At 47.3% G+C, this 21,040-nt stretch overlaps 4 protein-coding genes across 4 annotated transcripts; 2 read left to right on the top strand and 2 right to left on the bottom strand.

Moving 5' to 3' along the window:
* Positions 1-4,084: 4,084 nt before the first annotated feature.
* Positions 4,085-5,395, bottom strand: LHYA1_G008370 (BSD domain-containing protein; the record flags this gene model as incomplete). The annotated part of the gene is made up of 3 exons (XM_031153290.1): positions 4,085-4,410; positions 4,460-5,162; positions 5,216-5,395. 3 exons carry the CDS (start codon positions 5,393-5,395, stop codon positions 4,085-4,087), a joined length of 1,209 nt encoding a protein of 402 aa, XP_031001640.1.
* A 1,314-nt stretch (positions 5,396-6,709) lies between these two features.
* napA_0 (AP-1-like transcription factor napA) lies at positions 6,710-8,760 on the top strand (the record flags this gene model as incomplete). Its single annotated transcript, XM_031153289.1, has 3 exons — positions 6,710-7,189; positions 7,248-8,509; positions 8,562-8,760. The coding sequence occupies 3 exons, from the start codon at positions 6,710-6,712 to the stop codon at positions 8,758-8,760; spliced, it is 1,941 nt and encodes a 646-aa protein (XP_031001635.1).
* A 1,914-nt stretch (positions 8,761-10,674) lies between these two features.
* On the bottom strand, positions 10,675-12,803 carry STK32C (Serine/threonine-protein kinase; the record flags this gene model as incomplete). Its single annotated transcript, XM_031153288.1, has 7 exons — positions 10,675-11,338; positions 11,386-11,840; positions 11,892-12,044; positions 12,099-12,303; positions 12,356-12,467; positions 12,521-12,643; positions 12,761-12,803. 7 exons carry the CDS (start codon positions 12,801-12,803, stop codon positions 10,675-10,677), a joined length of 1,755 nt encoding a protein of 584 aa, XP_031001636.1.
* A 6,319-nt stretch (positions 12,804-19,122) lies between these two features.
* Positions 19,123-20,801, top strand: ICP55 (Intermediate cleaving peptidase 55; the record flags this gene model as incomplete). Its single annotated transcript, XM_031153287.1, has 3 exons — positions 19,123-19,414; positions 19,470-19,795; positions 19,845-20,801. 3 exons carry the CDS (start codon positions 19,123-19,125, stop codon positions 20,799-20,801), a joined length of 1,575 nt encoding a protein of 524 aa, XP_031001637.1.
* Positions 20,802-21,040: the final 239 nt, after the last annotated feature.

The following is a 21,040-nucleotide window of genomic DNA, read 5'->3' as shown; positions in this document are numbered from 1 at the left end:
CAGGAAGTGGAATTGCCATAGTCATAAGGACAGGTGATGGTAGGTCTTTCTCTTTGTGCAAATCGGATTGCCCCTCCGGATATCATACTAATTTTCTTCTCAGATGCGTTCCTCGCAACAATCATGAAGCAGATTATAAAAAGGCGCCCTGAGAATGTCTTTCAGCTTGGTTTCAAGCATCTAAGTTGGGCTATGATAGCCGTCATAATTGTCTCGCTCCTAGAAGTCAGTGGTCTTGATGATAAGACCACAACACTTTGCTGACTATGGCAGGTTTTGGTCGTAAGATGGGCGAGAAGCAAGGAGTAGGTCGATTCATTAACATTTGCTGTCGCTGTTGCTGTAGGGTTGATTCCGCAATTGCTTCCTGAAATAATCAACTCGAAACTGGCGCGCGGTGCATTCGTACTTGCCAAGAATAACGCTATTGTGAAACATCTAACTTCGATTCGTACGTGCTCTCATGTCGAGCGTACAAATCTAGTCCTTGCTGGAGATCATATGGGGGTGGCATTGAAGATATGTCTAGACCTCGTGGTCGTTAGAGACTATTCCGAGCAACATATCCAGGCAACTTCAGGCCCCGATCTCGCTAGGTTAGGGGACTTCGAGTTTCATGCTATGGTTAAGCATTGCAAAATATTTGCGAAGTTCACACTGAGTTAGAAAGGTCAAGTAATTACTAGTCTCGGAGAGAAGTATGGCGATGTATTGGAATGCTAGGAGATGGTATCAATGACTGCGTTGCTCTTCGGTTCGCAGATGCTGGGATTTCCGTTGACACTGGAGCGAACGTTTCGAAAGATTGTGCTGACATTATTCTGACGAAGGAGCTCTCTATTATTGTCGACTCTGTCATCGTTGAACGAACTACCTAAGGCAATATGTTAGTCTCCTCGACCCTTAGTCTTAGGTCAAACTAATTATTTCTAGTATCACATACATCAAGGTGGTGTTCTCCTCGAATTTCGGCAAAATCTTCAGGGTGTTAATTGCCGGTTCATGATTCCATTTCAGCCGATGACAGGCCTCCAACTCCCCATCGGGGGTCTACTCTACGAAACCAGCCAACCGGCAGTTCCCTGGGACAGAATGGACCCCGAGTACCCAGTGGCTCCCTCACAATGGTGTGTCTGGGATCTCCTCCGCTTCATCGCCATTCAAGGTCCTAAATAGCAGTAAAATATATCAAATTGATAGACTTCTACTACTCTATATCTCTCTAGCAAAGTGTTCCTTGTCGACAGAATGCAAGAAGTCAGAAGAGCCGCAATATATATCCTCAATCTATGATACCGTATGCGGGGTATGCAGGCAGTATTGTACCCCGCACGTTTGTCATGCACGCGGCCTTGTTATACAAGCAGGACTCAGATCAGCCAAGTCTAGACTCGTTCTCGTTTCAGTGCAACTAACAAACACTTTATCCGTGACATACAAACAATCCAGAGGACTATTCCTGATTCACGGTGTCTTTCTTTTCCCATGCGAGGGTATACACATATATATTTATATTTATAGAAATTGCTTACTTAACCACATCACGATGTGATGTCACCAATATCACTCTCCAATCATAAAGATATCTACACTGTATCTCCATGCTTCTGAACGCACACCTGATGCGTCTTCTCCAAATACACAGCAGTGTCTGCAGCCCAACGTGTCTCGCAACCAACAAATCAGCATACAAGTAACGGTATGCAGTCAGCAGCCCCTCACCTCCTTGACTGATCTGATGCCACGGTGCATGTACTGTACGGTTCACGAAACAGGCATCCAACTTTTCCTTTTCTTCTTCTGCTTCTTCTCCATACACTGACTAGTTGCTTTTATAAAACCCATCATATCCCTTGTTCCGATTCCAAGTTCTTCGTTTTTTTCTTCAAATTACATACAAAACGAGACGGCATTCAGCTTACTCACAATGCTTCTGCGCTTATTATCATCATCACGCATAATCTGACGAATCTATTGAGGTGACTTCGAGCTGAATTGACTTGATATCATCATTATCATTATCTTCCAAAAGACACTACGATAAAAATCACTGCATTTATTATCCCTCTATAAACAGTCTACAACTTCATTCAAACCACACAACAGCAGCAGGAAGAACAATGTCTCCCTCCTACACAACCTCCTCCTCACCCCCAGCATCCCGCTCCGGCGCTCCCCCGCTCTCAATCACCACATCAATATCCACACCACGCCATCAAGTATCTGCATCCTGCACATACGTCTCCATCTCCTCCAAAACCCCCAGCTCTTCCACATCAACATCAACATCCCTATCCACCTCGTCGTCCAGCCCAACCCCCCCGTTTCCACCATTTCGTACAGTCAGCGAACCATCATTCAACACTCCACATCCAGCTCATGCACCGCTACCTACTCAACGGCGATGCACCGAACCAGGGGGTATGGTTCCAAGTGGGGCAAATGGAAGGATGGAAGGCAAGAGAAGACATAGTAACGAGGGGAAGACGAACGTGTATACGGCGTGTGGACGGCATAGCGACGAGTGGCTTTTCGGGGGGTTCAGTGTAGCGGGGGTAGTGAGGAAGATGTTGAACGGCGGTGGGAATGCCAAGGAATGATTGATGTATGTTTGCTTGACTTGATTATTTGTGTTTGTGTGGGTTATTTTGGGATTGAGAAAGAAAGGGGCGTTGGGATGGGGTAGGTAGTGGGTAGTGGGTAGTGGGACAGATTGATCGAATTCCAGGATGATGGAGGATGGAAGGAGGAGGATTGTATGTTGGTTGGTGAAGTCATGAAGCCGAGCGAGGAGGACGCGTGAAGTTGGGTTGGTGCTTCATCTAACGAGGTTTGATTGATGATTGGTTTTTCTCGACATATGATACCCCACTGCGAAGTTTTGGATTTGAATGATTGATTGATACGGGAGTTGGAAAAGTAATAATACTTGAAAGGAAAAACGGCAAGAAGTTATGCTCCTTATGGATCATCCAGGATCTTTTAATTCCGGGGTACTTACTGTAGTAAATAGACAGATAAACTGTTGGTTGCATTTCTCTCTCTATACTTTATTTTAGACATTGAAATAGAATGAAATCACAGTCTTATGAAAGAAACTTGCAGTTTTTCAAATGCTGTGTGAGATGTGCTATGATATGCTTCTTTCTGTATTATAACGGCGCGGTGCTTCCTTAATCATGCAAGAATATATTCTTTCTGTATATATATAGACAAGTAGGGATTTTTACGTGCACTCGGAGCGGAATGGTCTTGGCAGGGGAAACTTCCAGGTACACATTTCGGAAGGGGATTTTTAAATCTAAGTTGCTTTTCACTAAATCTAAGTCTTAAATCTAAGTCATCTGGTATTGCTCTTCTAGATACAGATCATCTTATTATGACGCTAACTAGCGGTGTAGCCTCCCCTCAACCTCGTCGTCGCCAGCATACTCCACTGTCACCATAGCTTCCCCAGACATCCGCCATTCGAGCGATGCCCCTATTCCCACATGGACTGAGAAGCACCTGCTTGGAGGCCCTCTCGAATCGACTACCTACCTATTAATGGCAGAATTCCTGAAGGCTACGTAGCTGGTAGAGACAGATGCGCTAGCTGATTCCCAGCCAGAACTTGACTGGGACTTATATGCTGTAGCTAGTTGAAAACCGAGTATATCCTTATATGCTATGTATTGCAGTGAGCGTACGAAAAAGTGGCAATAGCGAGGTATCAATAGCGAGGTTAGTGATAGCACCAATTGCGTACTTAGCATCATAATGAGATGATCTGTATTTAGAAGAGCAATACCAGATGACTTAGAATTAACACTTCGATTTAGTAAAAAGCAACTTAGATTTATAAATACCCTTTTGGAATCTTCAGATCACTTATCGAAGTTCTACATTGCAATGAGTGATGGTTTAGTGTTCCAAAAGCTCAACAGCATAGAATCAATTCCAGGGGATATCAAAGGTGGATTACGTTTCTACAGTCCACATAGAGAATCGAACCCGCTCGAAAACCATCAAAACGCCATCAAAGTCATCGGATGCAGCTCATGACACAGCTCAAAACGCCTATGAACAAACAAGTACCATCAGACTATTCCCAATCCTCATCCTCGCTGTCATCGCCTTTTCGTGACTCTTTAGGACTACCAGGGGCGCGACTCGGAGCACCAGAAGCGGCACCAACAACATCGTAGCTACCATCACTGTCTGCTTGAGACTTCTCGTCGTGCGATTTGCGAGATTCCTCTGGCTTCAGAAATGTATTTCCTGAAGGTTGGATTGCTGGGTGGAGTGTTGTAGATGATTCGGCGGATACAGGCCTGCCTGCTTCCTTGACTTTGGTAGGTTTGACGGGCGTAGCTCCATCGTCAGAGTCCTCGTCCCAGCCGACTTCTTCTTCCGCCGAAGCAGCTGCACCTGTATCTGTTAGTGTATGATTTCGATAATCAGGGAGGGAACTCCATACCTTTGAGTAAGTCTCGTCTCCGAGCTTCGGCGGTTTCAATGCTATGTCTGAGGAAGTAGTACCGTTTCCAGAAATCTGCATATGTGACGGTATCAGGCACAAGCTTCTCCATGGAAGTTCTCAATCCGCCGAATTTCTCCAAGTCCTTGCTGATATCATCGGTCTTGCTCTCTACGTTGAAAGTCTTAGTCCACGAATCGTATTCTTCACTAACTGGGTCCTTGGTAAAGCTGTCCGTCGATGAATGTATAGCATGGAGCTGAGCATCGAATCGAGTAGTGTGAATCACCCGCTTTCCAGACGCATCCTTACTCTCAAACAAGACCGTGCTGCCCTTCCCATCTGAGCTCTCAGAAGGGGGTGCAATGCTCACAGCATCTTTCAGGAAGTTGCTGATATTTGTTCCAAACTTCAATAGCGCCTCATCTGCAGCATCCTCCGCTTTCTGTATGTCTTTCAATCGTTTGGAAGCCTCGGTGCGTAGTCTGTCCAAGACACCTTCGGATTCCTTAAGAGCATCGTCTGTTGTAACCCCCTTCTCGCCAGCCTTCCCTGTTGTGGACTGTTCACCAGTAGGATTATGAGCTATGGAGAGGCCTCGTGTACGACTGATAAGGTTTGATCGGAGATCACCAAGGCCTTTAGATGCCTCTTCCCCTACGGCAGAGAGTTCTTGGGAGGCTTCCTTGTAGACAGATTCGCCCTTTTAATTGATTAGCCAACAAATTCCAAGCCGAAGTGCTGCATAGAACAGACCTGCTTGACTACACTTCCAAAGAAACCTCCGAGTTTGGCACCCCATGGACTGGCAGAGATAGCTTTGTATGCTTCCTGGAAGTCGGTATTGAGAGAGTTATCGGGCGGCTGTTCTTGTCTGTTTTTCGCCTCCTCTGGCGACAGAGCTTCCTCCTGGATATGGTCATATGCGAGATCCATTGCTAGGTGGTTGGTTTGCTTTTATGGGTTGATAGATGATATAAGGCGCCCTACCTCTGCTCTTGTGGTGCAGCAATGGAGCGATCATCAACGGCCACCGGCTCCGGCATGACCCGAAAAGGAATAGCGTTGTTTGCGAGCGGCAGCCTGCAGGGCAGTTCCAGAAGAGGGGTATCACGTGTTATAAGTCTGAAACCATCTTTGAGGATCTAAGCTTCCTCAAGTAGTCGGTAGTATATAATTGTACGACTTAGGGGGGTATTGATTGTTGAAAAGTCGGTTACTATTCTCATGTTGATTGTCATGCCGCCCTAAGTCCGTAGTTCATGAAACGGGACGGGTTTACGGATATATACCATTTATACCGAACCTGGCCTGGTAAGCTTGTAAATTCACTCGGAGTTTGCCTTTGCCACTCGGAACGGAGTTAGAGATTATTGCCATGCGGAGTATATATACACACTTAGTATAGCCGCCTCTCTACGAAGGAACTTGGTACCAGCAGCTGACAGCTCCTACTCTACTATATATATCGAGAAAAGCACAATGTCAATCAATATCGTAGGCCTGAGTCATCGGATTTAGAGCAGAGCCGTATGAGCAGATGAACAGATTGATTGATTGGTTGGCTGGTGGGTCATGGTCATGGTCATGCTCATGCTCATGCTCATGAATGATATCAGACGAAATACTTAAAATCAAAGTACCTCGTACTTCGTAGTTCGTACAGTACAGTAGAAGGGCGTGCGTGGGCGTGAGACTTCTTCTAAGTTCCAAAGTCCATGTCCAGCCAGCCGTACGTACCCCTGTCCCGCTGCTTGATAATCACATCGCACCCCTCCTAACTAAAATCCATCTCGACCACCTCGACCACCCCACCCATGCACGCCATTCAATGCTGAGTAGGTACAGTCCAGTCCAATCCTATGAACTAGAAAAAATCAGGCAAGAAATTCTACCTCATACATATTATTTGAGGCCACGAAACCCACATCTACAGTAAATCCCCCAGAGTCATCGATCGTCCCGCAGACCCCTCGTAGTTGAGCAGGAGCACCGTACAGTACGAGTAAGTACTAGGGGCTCTCGGCTTGACATACCCCCGCTACAGAATTGCGCTTTGCCTTTGCCGTTGCCTTTGCTACCTCCGCCACTCCAACCTCCAAAGAAAAACATCTACGTAAACCTCTCAACCAACACCTGTTCCCCCCCCCCCCGTCCGGTCTACTACGCATAAGGAATGCGTCTCAATTGAGCGCACAACCACGTTCAATACAAGCTTACCTGCCTATCTCGCAGCTAAGCACCACATACATGGATACCGCGTCTCAGCCAAAGACAATCAACCCTAATTTTACGCTCTCCGCTCGACAAGAGCAACTTCTCTTTGCAGCTCTCACTTCCAACACCAAGGACTCCAAACCCACAGAAAGCCCTAGAACCAAGACCGACAACCAGTTCGCAATGGCTCCCGACTCCTTCACCGAGTCGCCGCTGCAGGCTCCCGGTTCAGCAACCGTGAACGGCTTTGAGGATAGCCCTTTTGTTGACTACGATTACGAGTTTGATGGAGATGGAAGCTTCGACTATGATTTCAGCAACGACTCTCAAGGACAAATGATTGGAAACTTACCAGGAAGCTCGTCCGATGGCGATGCAGATACACATGATAAGCGAAGCCATCCTGATGATGACGGTGGTGAGGATGAGGAAGGAGGTGGAAAACGTAGAGAAAGCGACGAGAAATCATCCAAGAAGCCCGGAAGAAAGCCTTTGACGTCCGAGCCTACTTCTGTGAGTTCCCTCGATAGATCTCCGTCATATCGCAATAGTCACTGATGCTCTCTCATAGAAGCGCAAAGCTCAGAACCGTGCCGCTCAACGAGCATTCCGGGAGCGCAAGGAGAAGCACCTTAAGGATCTAGAGTCAAAGGTTGAAGACCTTCAGAAGGCTTCAGAGTCTGCCAACCACGAAAATAGCATTCTACGTGCACAAGTAGACAAGATGACAGTGGAGTTGGTCGAATATCGCAAGAGGGTCTCCACCAACGGAGGAATCGCCCGGAACTCATCCTTGAACAATGGACTTCCACCATACCTTGCCGGTAAGGGTCTGAATGGAGGCCTGAACAATCCCAACGACGTCAACTTTCAGTTTGAGTTTCCTAGATTTGGCCGCCTTCCAGGCGCTCTTCCAGCTCAAACCTCTATCCTCAATGGCGCCAGACAATCGGCTTCACCGACTGCTACAGCACAAAAGACCAATTTGCCTAGTCCTACTGACAAGGACTCGGTCAGCCCGCGGAACCAGTCACTGCAGTACCCAGCAAGCAATGGTTCAAAGGCTGGTTTGACCCAGTCGCCTCCTAAGCTTGACAACGGTGATATGTCTAGTCTTTCCGGTCTTTTCAGCCCCTCAATACTTGAGACTGTGGGGAAGAGTCCGGAATATGATTTCTTTGGCAACGCTATCAATACGTCGAATGGTTCTAGATCAAGCACAGATTCCGCCAATGGTAACGCGAGCACGGGGCACAATACCTCATACAGCTCACCCTCAGCATCCTCAAATTCAAACCAAGGTCCAAGCTCGTCTTGTGGTACCTCTCCTGAACCAGCTTCTATGCAATCACCAGTCTACAACAAACCTGCTGATCCTACATTGACTACAATCGGAGAGGAACACTGTCTAAATACTACGCTCGGCCCAGGTGAGCTCACCTTCTGCGACAAGCTCAACATGGCTTGCGGCAATCCAAACAATCCCATCCCCCGTACCCTGTCTGAACCTTCTCCAGGAAACCTTGATACTCCTTCCCTCGACATCAATGGCATCGACTGGTTCGCCCAACAGAATGGCAACCAATTCGACCCACAACTCTTCGGCGATTACCGCGAGCCACAGGAGAACATTCTCTCGGGTGACAACTTCGGAGACAGCTTCTTCACCGACGCCTTCGCCATGCCTGACTTCACCAGTCCGTTCAACGCCGAACCAAGCCCTGCTGCAGCCAAGAAAGACCTCGTGGCGCAAATTGACGAGAAGCAGAACGAAGACGACGAGGTTGTCCCTGGCGAGGATACTTCTAAGCTGTTGAACTGTAACACCATTTGGTAAGACCCATTCCCGAATAGCCTATTAACCATCTCTAACGCACCTACTTAGGGATCGTCTACAATCATGCCCCAAGGTTAAGGAAGGCGAGTTCGATCTCGATGTCCTATGCAAGGATCTACAAAAGAAAGCCAAGTGCTCCGAAACCGGCGCCGTGGTCAACGAGTCGGATTTTAACAAGATTATGAATTCGTACGTGGACAGCAACAAGGCTGGCAAGGCTGCTGGCAAGGCTGCTAGCAAGGTTTAGAAGCGCATGTCGTCAACACATTGGTTTTTTGGATTGGCGCAATATTAAAACGGCCTGTGCATCTCGCCTCGGGGTATGGAGAAATGAATTGCACAATTGACAAGGCGTCGACCGAATTAACACTTCTATCTGAAGGTGTAATTGGTGTGGGATTGGGGGACTTTTTATGATGCTTTATGTATTTGGATTGGGGTTTGGCTTTCGGAGTTCTTGGTTTCTATTGTACTTGATTCGTCATCTACACTTTATGCTACATTACAGAAATATCAGAAACGTCTCTTCACTACTCTCCTCTCCTCCTCATCAGAAGCTCAAATTGGCAGTAGTGAGTGAGTCCTTAAACCTAATTCCGAGACTGTAGCCCGACCAGCTTCCCCCGCATCTTGTGCAACCTCTGATCTTAAAGGGATCTCTAAGATGTATGTATGTATGTATGTATGTATGTATGTATGTATGTATGTATGTATGTATGTATGTATGTATTGACCCCTCCCTCACTTACATCAACCCCCCTATAAATTCTCATCCCGAAATAACTATGAACTGAACCACGCACAAGCACGAGTAAAAGCAAGAGCAAGAATCGAACCCCTCTTCAATCGATAAAGCATAAGGTAGATAGCAATCAGAATAAATAAAACATGCATACATACTCTCAAATTACATCCATCATCCCCCCCCCCCCCACCCCCCGCCCCTTCTAACCTAACATTCATTCATTCATTCCTCTCCGCAACCCCAACCAACCCATTTCTCAAGAAGCGTTATGACATTCCATCTATCTACCTACCTACCAGTTTGCTTTTCGTGGGAAGTAGTACAGGAGATGAAAGAAAGGTACGGTATGCATCGTTAGAGTATATGTATGTTTGGGGTCTTGGGTGTACAGTGGTGGATAAAAATGAAAGTAGGGGGTTTGGGGACGAGAGGAGGAAGGAAGAAGGTGTATGGTGGGGGGCTGTAGAGGATTTGAGGAAGGATATGGAGAGGGATGTGGGTATGGGTATGGGTATAGATGGTGAGGTGTTTATATGTTGTATTGTGCTATGTTGTATTATGGTCGGAAAAGGTACGGGGGGAGGAATAGAGGAACCTGAATGTGTATTTGAAGAAGATACACAGGTAGGGTAGGTAGGCGTAAGAGATTGGGTTGGGTTGGAGGAAAGAAGCAGGTGGGGGGCAAAGAAGTCCGAGGAATAAATAACTGCTTCTGGAATTAGGTAGATTATATATAACCTATTCCTACTTGAAAGAACTATCACTCTGATTGGGATGTTGTTTGTTTATAAAGAACCCGAAGACCTATGAGGTAAACCAATGATCGAGGCTTAACATATTATTAATTAGTACTTCTGTGTAGGTAGCAAATACAACGCCCCTCAGGACACACATTAAATGAAATAAATCTATGAATAGCAACTGATATTTGGCATCATATCTACAAGAACACCAATACCTATAATCTAATTTAACCTCTGGTATCAGCTACCTCCGGCCACCTATCCGCCAAAGTGTTTCCGGTCCGCTAAGCAAACTAGCCAGCAATTCTTCCTCCTGTCTGTCGTCACTTCTTTCCTCTTCATCAGAAAAGCCTCGACATGACTATATGTGCGTGTATGCGTAGGCGTATGCGTATGCGCCGTGAACGTGATGAAAAGAAAATCAAACGACTCCCGCTCGCTATGTTATTACAATGCAAATGCCTTACGCGACCAATTTCACATCCCATCAAACAGAAGCGCAATGATCCACCATCCCATATTTTCCCCTCGTGAGAGGATCCTCAATCTGTTCTTTGTTCATCTCTCCATCTGTTCTCAAGCCTCAAGCTTTATCTTTTCTTCCCCAGCTCCGGTCGCCAATACTCTTCGCAGAGCTCTTTCCTTTGGGTTGCGACTGGGGGGGAGTTGATTGTTATAAAACACCATTGCTAATGACAACCCTCGCGCCTTCCTTGCCTAGAATCCCGCGCTCTTGTGGCTTGGGACTGTGGCCTCTGCCTCGCTTTCTGTTCAAGAAACCGAGCATGCCCGTTGGTTTCTGCGCTGCTTCGATCAAGTTGGCGTCTGCAGGTAATGTAGCATCCTTTCTCGCTAGCTCGGACCAGCTTCCACCCTCACCGAGGACAACTTGTACGCCGCCGCCTTGGGACTCCTTTCTTGTGCCTGAGGGGCGGTGTTGTCGGTTGTAAGAGGCCTGGTAGGGTGAAAGTGGTGCGGCTACGCCTATTTCGGATCTTGAAGAAGCGTGTCGGTGGTTGTTCGGTCGGGGATGTGAGGTTGGTTGAGACGCCATTACGTTTTGTCGTTGTTGCCCGTTGGGTTGCAGGTGTGATTGGCCAGGTGGGGAATCTGACGGCGAAGCTGGTTGTGATTTAGATGGAGATTTAGTGAGCTTTCCTTTTCTTGAAGCTGGTCGGTCATCTATAGATCTGGGAGCTGATCCTTGGGACGTAGTACTGGCAAGGGGACTTCCTTCAGATTTGCTTTGTGGCACTGGTGGCGGCTGCGTAGTTGGTGGCGACTGCGTATGTGGAGTGTCGCCGGGTGAAGAGTTCGCATCTAATGCTCCAGCATATCTATTTATGGTTAGTTGGAGAACTGGCATGGAAGGTATGGTACAAACCTCTCGTACGCTGCAGTCGTGTAATCGAATGGCAAGAACTGAGCTTCTATCATCTTGTATAATTCATCCTCTCTGATTTCCTTGTCCGTTGCATTGTCCTTGAGCTCCTCTCTTGGCTTCTGTCTCCGGGCTCGAGCTTCTAAAGGTGCTTCTTCTAATAGAAGCTCCTCAAGGTCGTAGGTGGCATCGAAATTCGTCTTCTCCGCATTTGGGACGAAGACAGGCTCGACTTCCTTCTTCTCTAGAGCCTCAAAATCTAAACATCTGAAGAATGGATTATCGGTGAAGCTCTCGAAACTCATCGACCCCATACGTTTTTTAGGATCTTCCTCAAGTGCAGAACTAATTGCATGCAAACAGGGCATTGAGACTGGTGGTGCGGTAACGGGGAAATTGGGGTTGGCTTTTTTAATTGCTGCAGACAAAGCACTTTGCGTGCTTCCCTCGAATGGCCGCTAGAAAGAACATGTCAGCCAAATGGATAGCAGCATTTTCACAGTACATACCTTATTGTAAATGCACTCATAAAACAAAACGCCTAGTGACCACCAATCCGCTCCGGGTCCGTACCCGGTACCTGAGTAGACTTCAGGTGCAAGGTATGCTAGAGTGCCAGACTTGCTAGTAAGAGCCTTCCCTACATAATCCGATGCAACATTCTACTAGAAGTTAGTAGGCGTCCTCTCTTCAAGTATAGCAGGAGGTTGACTTACAAAGTCTGCCAAATGTATATGCCCTTCGGAATCCAGTAGAACATTATCCGGCTTGATGTCTCTGTGTATTATTCCCTGTCCATGGATATATCGCAAAGCACAACCCAGCTCTGCAATCCAAAATCGAACAGCGTCCTCGGTGAACGTCTTTCGCGAGATGTGGAATCGTAAATCTCCGCCACTCATCAAATCGACTACAAGATACCTAACAGTTCCGCGTTAGCAGAGATCGAAGCTAGAGCTTTTCGACTGCTCACATATATTCGATGTCCTGAAAACTATATCGCATATTGCAGATGAATTGGTAATTCAAGGACTCCAACATCCGCCGCTCTCGCAATATATTCCGCACGCTTTCCGATCTAACAACTGCATAACAACCCATCAGTACGTTTTGCAGACGCAGAAGTTGGAAGCCCAACCTTCATCTTTGCGGATATACTTCAGTGCGAATGTCAATCCAGTATCTTTCCGCTCAACGATTCGAACCTTCCCAAAGGCGCCCTTTCCTACAACTCGTAACAGCCGAAAGTGGTTCAGGTTCACTGCAAAACCACACGATAATTAGCTGGACTCGGGAACACAAGCATAATAGACTACCGCAGCGGGGTGCATGATTGATGCTTGCTGCTGGCTACAGTTCTTCGTAGAGCCCCACGTACCTTCATCAGAAAAGCACACGGGCTTGCCTTGACCATTCCCCATGGGCGCGGTGAAATCGAATGATCTGTCTATCTGAAGGAGAATTGAATAGTGTCGTTGCCAACAGGCATATTAGTAGATGCAGGACAATTGATCATGCGAAGTCAAGGAGAGTTGTTTTTGGAGGCAAGTACGCCTGGTCCAGGAGTGAATGTAGCTAGCAAGCGAGCAAGGTGCCGATCTCGAGGTTGCAATTGCCCGTACGGAGTACAATCTCAACAACGCAAGCAAGCAAGCGATAACGAATTGTGTACTGCTGTGCTGCGACGTTTTTCTGTGCCTCTTCAATCAAGATGGAAACACAAAAATGCCGTTGGCCGTGTTGCTGAAATAAAATTATGGCGGAATTATGGCGGTGGCAAGGCCACGACCAGAATAGAATCCGAGTGTTGATCAAAGGGGTTGTTGATTGACCTTGAATTGAGGAACGTTCCTCCAGCGGCCTATGCTGAGACTTCACTTTACTTCTTCCTTTTTCCCGCCTGTAACTAGTCGGGTCGGGTCGTTGTCTCTGTCGTATTACGGTATAATGGATGCTCCGCTCCCCTCTCACTCTCTCTCTCTCTCTTTTCTCTCCAAGTTGCAGATGATGGTTCTTGGTCCTGAACAGCCGAAAATAAGATGCAAACACCCTGGGACAAGCATGTCGCTTTATAAAGCTCGCATAGGGCCAGCCCAGAGGGATTGGCCCGCTGTGGGCACTGAACAAGTGGACAGCTCCATAGAGCCCCTGTCAATAATAGCGAATGGGACGGCCAGTGGCCGTTCGCAGGGACTAAGCACATGGGCGGAAACGAGAGGAACATGGGCAACGCATGGCAAGCATGAGGGTAGCCCGATTGGAGACCTAGAAGTCCGCTAGAAAACGCCATGATTTCGATCGCCTCCACCGGGGGAGGGGTCCTAGAGTACATAATTAGGATAAGAGGACACAGTCAGAAAGGAATTCCTTTTGTCTACTTCTAGAAGGTTTGTCAATCTCATCTCATCAAGAGATGCCCCTGCGAGATGTCAAAAGCTGAGGTTTATAGAATTAGGATCTCCTACGCTATCACGGTTACCGGATACTATACAACCCCTTACCCCAGGAGCCCCTATTCCAGTGAGAGCTCGTCGTATCAGGGAGGGCGGATATGAGAGAGAGTACGTAGAGACTGCGTCAGATATAACCTTACCCAGCTACTTACAGTACTGTACAGCTCATGGAACTCGTCAATCATCACCTACATCGGACAGGAGTAATATCCATGTTCGGACAGTTCGGGGAAGAGTATACTCCCTGTGCGTTATACATACAACTGCCTACGGAGGTAACCTTATTGATATTTGTTTAGGATTCATCAGTTCTCTGATCAAACCCTATTTTCTATCCTGTCAAATGCCACAAGCGCTTTTCAATTGTTTTTGCATTCCTGGAGTTCTTGTGTCAAAGTTGTGTACTTTCCTTGTCCCTGCTCTGCTCTGCGACTAAGCATTGGCCGAGTCGGCTTGATCTTATTCTCCGTTCACCCCTGCTACATAGACTCGGACGGATAACCTAATCCTTGGGGGCAAGATGCAGATCTCTTTGAAAACCAGATCTTGGCCAGTTTTGCTGAGACTAACCCTAGCTGTTTCAGGTGCGTATATCTAACTCCTCACTCATAATTTGAGGAGGTCAGATCTACTCCGTAGATATACATATTCAGGCTGAGACGAGACTGGGAAAGGTCAGATGACAAAGGAATTTGAGACTGCACTGCAGTTCGTATGATCTTCATCGAGATCTACTCGTGCTGATAAGTAGGTGGTCATTCAACGTCACGACTGAAGGATTTTCAGGAGTGGTTAATCCAGATCCATCATCACAAAATCTCGGTGCTAAAACACCTTTGATATGTACGATAATAATAGTATCTCAACCTACCGCTGAGAACGCGCGATAAACGCGATCTCGATTATCGCCCTGAAACTTGACAAACTACTTCCTACTTGCCATGTGCTTCTTATTCGAAGGAGCAACACGCCATTAAACCTCCGAATAACACCCACCGCCTTTTCTTCTCCAAAGCAACAGTAGCCACGTGTACGTGTACGTGACGACCGACTGTAAGGGGCATCAGGACATTATCTCAAACACCTCGTCGCCGCGTACCTGCAGTACCTCCAAGCACGTGAATTTAATGGAAGGTCCAGCTTCCCTTCTAGAACGAGTCTCGAAAAAAGAAGACGCCACACGTACTCCGTACACTCTGTCTGTAACATGTCGTGAGCCTCGGTGAGGATTCCCACGTGGCTTCTTCACTATTAACCGCCACGCTTCCATACCTCCAGTTCCTCCATCTCACGATATCCTCCCGTTTTTCTGTTCTCCTTTCAGATTTCTGCGATTTCTTCGCAGTTCACTTTAAAGCGTGCAGTAACGCTGGACTGGTAAGCTTCCTAACTCCAATTTCACATCCAATTGAACGCCGGCCTTCCCGCGGCTCCCATATAATATTATGCTATTTTCGGACACCTCCTTTACGACCCGGTACCGCGTACTTCTTACCTACTTATGTATGTCTTGACTCGGCCTTAAGCGAGACTGCCTGCTCGCGAGCTGACTGCTCCTGCAGCAGTTGCGTGCCATGTGGCTGCTCCTATAGTAACTCGTTTGGGGTGTAGCAACTCTTTTGGGCAGCCCAGAAATGTTGGAAAAAAGCTCTTTTATGCGTGCGCCCGAAAAAGAAGATGACTTGTTTTCTGAATTAACATAGGTTGAGAGGGATGGATGGCCTTGTTTTCACCTTAAGTCCGAGAGCTAGTTTTGTAAGCGTGTGATTGAAGCGTGGAGGAGGAAGCCTAGATTGCTTCGACCGCACGGAACAGATACCGACCTCAGCTGCCAATTTAGCCCTCCCCTTAGACTAGGCCTACTCTACACACGAGTAGGTTTCTTACTCGCGTCTCGTACTGTAGAACACGAGTCATAGTGTTTTCATCAGGGCTTGATTATACTCTTGTTTCGTAGACTTCTGATAAGGAATGCGGTCCGGCTCGTTGACGTGGATAAGGCTCAAGGGTAATTTCAGGGATAATCCAAACACAAACTTCACGCGGGGGAGTCTAGAACATGCAATGTTAGGTTAGTTCTAGTAGTTCTTTCTGTGAAAGCAATCACATATGTACAACTGCAGAGATACTAATAAACAGCCTCTCCCAAGACCTATAGCCCGGACTCTTGTTAGTCAGACAGCCATTCGTTACATGATAACATTCCAGTCCACGCGTCAATGGGTAACGCCCATGTAAATGCAAGCCCCAAAATGCCCGCTCCGGCCCTGAATGCACACAAGCCAGGCTGAAATGCGTTGAAGAATGGTATTCGCAAAGTAAAAATCAAGGAAAAGCAAAAGCCAAAAGTACACAGCCAAAAATTCCGTCCTGCAGCGTGTTGATACAGTAGTCTGCTTTATTCCCGCATTCACAAGCCATAGGAATGAACACAATGAGATGGCCTTGAAGAGCGAGGAAGAACAAGGTAGAACAGCTGAGGGAGTATCAATAACGGGGCTTGTTGATGGCGTCTTTGATGAGGAGAAACAGTGCAACACAGAGACGGTATATTTAGATTGCCGAGCCACATATGGTTACAAAATTAATAGTCGTCCTCTTGGGCTTCTCGGAGAGGTCGACCGAGCTGGCTCAGTAGAGCATCCAGATCCTTCCAGTTCTCGACCTTTTCAGCAAATCGCCTGTGCTTTCGAGACAGGACGTGCTGTGGGTTATGTTAGAGACAGTACCAATATAAGAATGCGGAAGGACCATACCTCGTCGAAGTCTTCGAATTTATCCTGGCAGTTTTCACAGTATCCTGGCTTTGGATCTCGTTTCTCTATTTTCCTCTGCTGCACAGCCTTTGCCTTGCGAGTAGCCTCAATCTTCCTCGCATCTTCTTCGGCCTCGGAAGGATTCGTGTCTTCATGGATAAGTTCGAGTTTCTCCTTGCGCCTCAAAGGTCTGCTTTCCTCTCTGACAGTAGCATTGAGATCTGTCAGACGGTGCGAGCTGGTCAATCCATGCGAGCTGGTCCGCCACTGTTTTTTTCGAGCACTTTCCTCTGCAATCCATGGACTTCCTTACTGGTTCCAGCCTTTGCTCCAGGTTGAGCTGCTGTTGACGAGATCATTTGTGACCGGATCGCCGAAGTGATATTCGATGGTTGCACCCCTGATGCAACAGGCTCTCCACCAAAGAGGCGTCCCGCTCCAGCACGGCTGACAAAAGCATTTTGATTTCCTCGAGATGAAGCTTCAGAGTCTGTTCGATGGGGGACAGAGGCCTTTGAAGGCGCAAAAGGGTTGGCTTGTCTCGTTGAGACTGTGATGTTCCTGTTCCCGCTGTCTTCCATTTCGGACAAACCCCGCTTGCCAGTAATGGCCCTTGGTGGTTGCATCTTGGAAGCTTCAGCTGCTGCAGCTCTAGTCCTTGGAACCATAGACTTTTCTTTCTCCTGCTGCTTTTGAAGCCGGATCAATTCTTTCTCTTTCTCGGCGTCCCGCCTACTATAATCAATTTCTTCAACAAATGGACATTTGCCATTAGCCACGCTCCGGAACTGTGGCCAATCGCCGTCTTCTTTGTGCGAGACTTTAGCATATTCTCGTACCATGATCGGCCGTTGTTTCTCATCAATATCGTGAACATAAATAAAAGGTCCTTTAAACAAAGTCAGTTCCTTGGTAACCACAGTCGGGTCTCGATCTGAGGGTCCATTTATTCTCTCGTTTCTCAGAAGCTGTTGCAGGTCCGCTGTGTTTCGAGGATCATTGGTCGATTGTACTGCGTTACTCCTGGTATTATGCCCGTGGGCTGTCTGGTAACCAGTGTCCGTATCAAACATAGTCGTCATCATTCGTTGCAATTTTTCAAGGGCCCATATCTTCATGCCCAATTCTCGGGCTCGGTATAACACGTCCGCATTACGTGTGTGCTGTTTCTTGACTTCTGCTTCATGGCCCTGAGGTCCTAGTCTTCTGCTAACTGGTGCTTCGAATGTAAATTTTCCTTTTGTTCCAAAGGTTTCTGAATGTACATTGGTAGTCTCAGATGACCTGTCAAGCAAAGAGGGATTAATAGTCTGAGGTTGGCTGTTTTGTGATGTAGATTCGTTCGTAGTGGAGGATGCTACAGCTGCGTCTGCTGGGCTGATTGCTGCTGGAGGGGTTCGAGTAGTTACAACGTGAGTAACGGCATTGGAAAAGAACTTTTCTTCCCGCTACACAGGTTGTTAGAAATGCTTTGTTGGTGACCTACCTAGTAAAGAAACTACTTACTGCACCGAGAGCAATCACTTGCTTTGTGTACTTCAGACGAACATCTTCGGGTATACTCTCGAAATAGAAGACAAACGTCGGGAAGATCTTCCGATAGTGCTTCTGCCATTGCCTTATCGTGTCTAGATTCTCCTCCGATGTCCTGTCTGCCTTTGTCACTACCTGCTGCTGGACAGGCTTGTCTCTAACTGCAACGAGTTTGCGTTCGAAGGAGGACTGTTGCGAGGCATTGGACTTCCTGGTAAACACTCGACCTTCGACGGTAGACTGGGTACTCTGCTGGCGTGGTGGTGTTCTCAAGACCTGGTGAACATCCAGCATCTGCTTCTTCGCTGGTGGAGGTTGTCCGTATGCATCTTCGCGTTGTATGGTGGCATAGGACCGTTTCTGCTTAGCGGCAGCGCCTTGCAAGGCGCGATATGGCGAATTGGCGGCATTGGGATTATTCGACAGAGGGACTCTCCGAGTGGACATAGTGGACAAAGTTTGAGGCAATGGTGATATTGATACTGCTGCCATAAGAAAGTATCTTGAATCCTCTGGCACCCAGAGACTTGGGGGGGAAGGAGTGGGGTGTGCACGCGACAAACACGTCCAAGCAGCTTCGGACGAGGTTTATAAAGGCATTGGGAATAGATGATGGTATCCTCGTTCAGACAACTCAGTGCAGGCCGTGAGTGCACAGGTCAAGGAGCGTGGTGGGGATAAAGCTGAAGAGTATTTGGGAATACCTTGAGGTTGGGTGCTGAATGTTTGGAGCTGTCAACAAAAGCTTGAGTCTCTTGGAGCGGCTGGCGGTTGGACCCGCTTTCAGAACGCGCCTTCTCCTCCACAGCAACCCGCCTAGTGCTGATTTGCTACACTACTCGTGCTACTGTGCTTGTATGCATAACATTTATATTTGTGTACTCCGTCCTGCAAGTTATGCTTAGAAGTACATACAAACAAACACCCAGATGACCCAGATGCGACCATCTCAAACTTGACTATTAGTATCACATCACAGACAGTCTTTGCACTACAGTATGCAGGCGAGGAAGTCTGCTCTGCAGCAATTGAAGCAGGCGTCCAAGTGTCTGCAATGCGCTGCAATTGCCCCGCGAAACGCAACGCTGCAGGCCTCGAGCAGATCGTATGTTACGAATACCACTGCAGAAATACAATCCCATAGCACACGTCCAACTATATCCAGTTTGGGATCAAGGTGCCGTGCGACTGGCCCCTCCAGAAGAACATACGCTGCGATATCAGCAGCAGAGCTACAATTTGGCCAGCCAGTCCATGAGACCCATCCACATCTGCTGAGGGCGGGGGAAAGTATGTATCAGCTTGTGGGCTGTCTACAAAATCTCTGCTGATAGGCTCTTGTCAGTTACTCCAGGAATTACTGCACAGGAATACGCGGATCGACGGTCGAAACTTGCTGCGAGCCTCCCCCAAAATGGTATAGCGATACTAGCATCATCAGATACCAAATACCGTTCCGGGGCAGTCTTCTACGAATTTCACCAAGAGCCAAACTTTCTATACCTCACTGGATTCAATGAACCCGAAGCGGTAGCAGTTATACAGAAAATTGGATCCGGATCCGACTATACATTTCATCTTTTCCTCCGACCGAAAGATGCGAAGGCGGAACAATGGGATGGTGCTAGGTCAGGAGAACAAGCGGCATTGGATGTCTTCAATGCAGATGAGGTCCTTCTCTCGTTGGACAATCATGTAGACGATGCTGACATGACTATAGTCAGCAGATATCAACAAATTACATTCCTTGCTCCCACCGCTCATCTCAGCCGCCAGTGAGGTCTACACGGACATGGCCAAATGTTCTGGACTCGGCCTGTTCTTCCGAAACCAAGAAGCACCCCCAAATGACTTCCAGAAGATGCTCAAGGACCGCAAGGTGAAGCCACTAAGGCCTCTGATGAATGAATTACGAATACTCAAAAGCGAAGCGGAAATTGCTAACATGCGGATGGCGGGAAAGATATCTGGAAGATCATTCACAAATGCTATGCGTCAGCAATGGACCAAAGAGAAAGATCTTGGTGCTTTCTTCGATTATGATTTTAAGATCGGAGGTTGTGAAGCTACTGCCTATATTCCGGTCATCGCAGGAGGGCAGAACTCATTGAGCATACATTATGTCCGAAATAACGACGTTCTCAAAGATGGCGAAATGGTTCTAGTCGATGCTGGTGGAGAGTACGGAGGCTACATCGCCGACATTACAAGAACCTGGCCGATCAACGGGAAGTTCACTGACCCTCAGAGAGACCTTTATGAGGCAATCCTTGGGGTCCAAAGGAGTAGCGTTTCTCTATGTAGAGAAAGTGCAAATGTGACATTAGATAAGATCCACCAAATTACTGAGTATGGATTGAAGGATGCTTTAAAACGACTCGGATTCAATATGTCAGGCAACGCTTTGGAAACACTCTTCCCTCACCACGTTGGTCATTATGTTGGGCTGGATGTACATGATTGCCCAGGCTATCCTCGAACAGTACCTCTCAAAGCTGGTCACTGCGTGACTGTGGAGCCAGGGATATATGTTCCAGACGATGAGCGTTGGCCAGCGCATTTTAGAGGGATAGGCATTAGAATCGAGGACAGCGTCTGTGTTCAGGATGATTCACCTCTGGTCTTGACAACGGAAGCGGTGAAGGAGGTCGTGGATCTTGAAGCATTGCGGGATTGATGATTAATGCATGCAATAATGTACAGTAAACTGTACAAAAACTGTATAAATAGAACAATAATATATTCAAATTCACATTTTACATATTTGAGTCGCATGTCACATGCTGCTAGCCTTCTCTCGCAACTTCCCCAACTCGCAGCCTTGTCAAACTCACATCACCCACCTTACTCACCAAGAGCTTAGAATCTTCTACAAAATCCTCCCAAACAGTAGCGCAAAAATGGCCTCTTCTGACC

Source organism: Lachnellula hyalina, assembly GCF_007821495.1.
Source record: "Lachnellula hyalina strain CBS 185.66 chromosome Unknown contig00223, whole genome shotgun sequence".
Lineage (NCBI taxonomy): Eukaryota > Fungi > Ascomycota > Leotiomycetes > Helotiales > Lachnaceae > Lachnellula > Lachnellula hyalina.
This window is presented reverse-complemented; position numbering and strand designations above follow the sequence as displayed.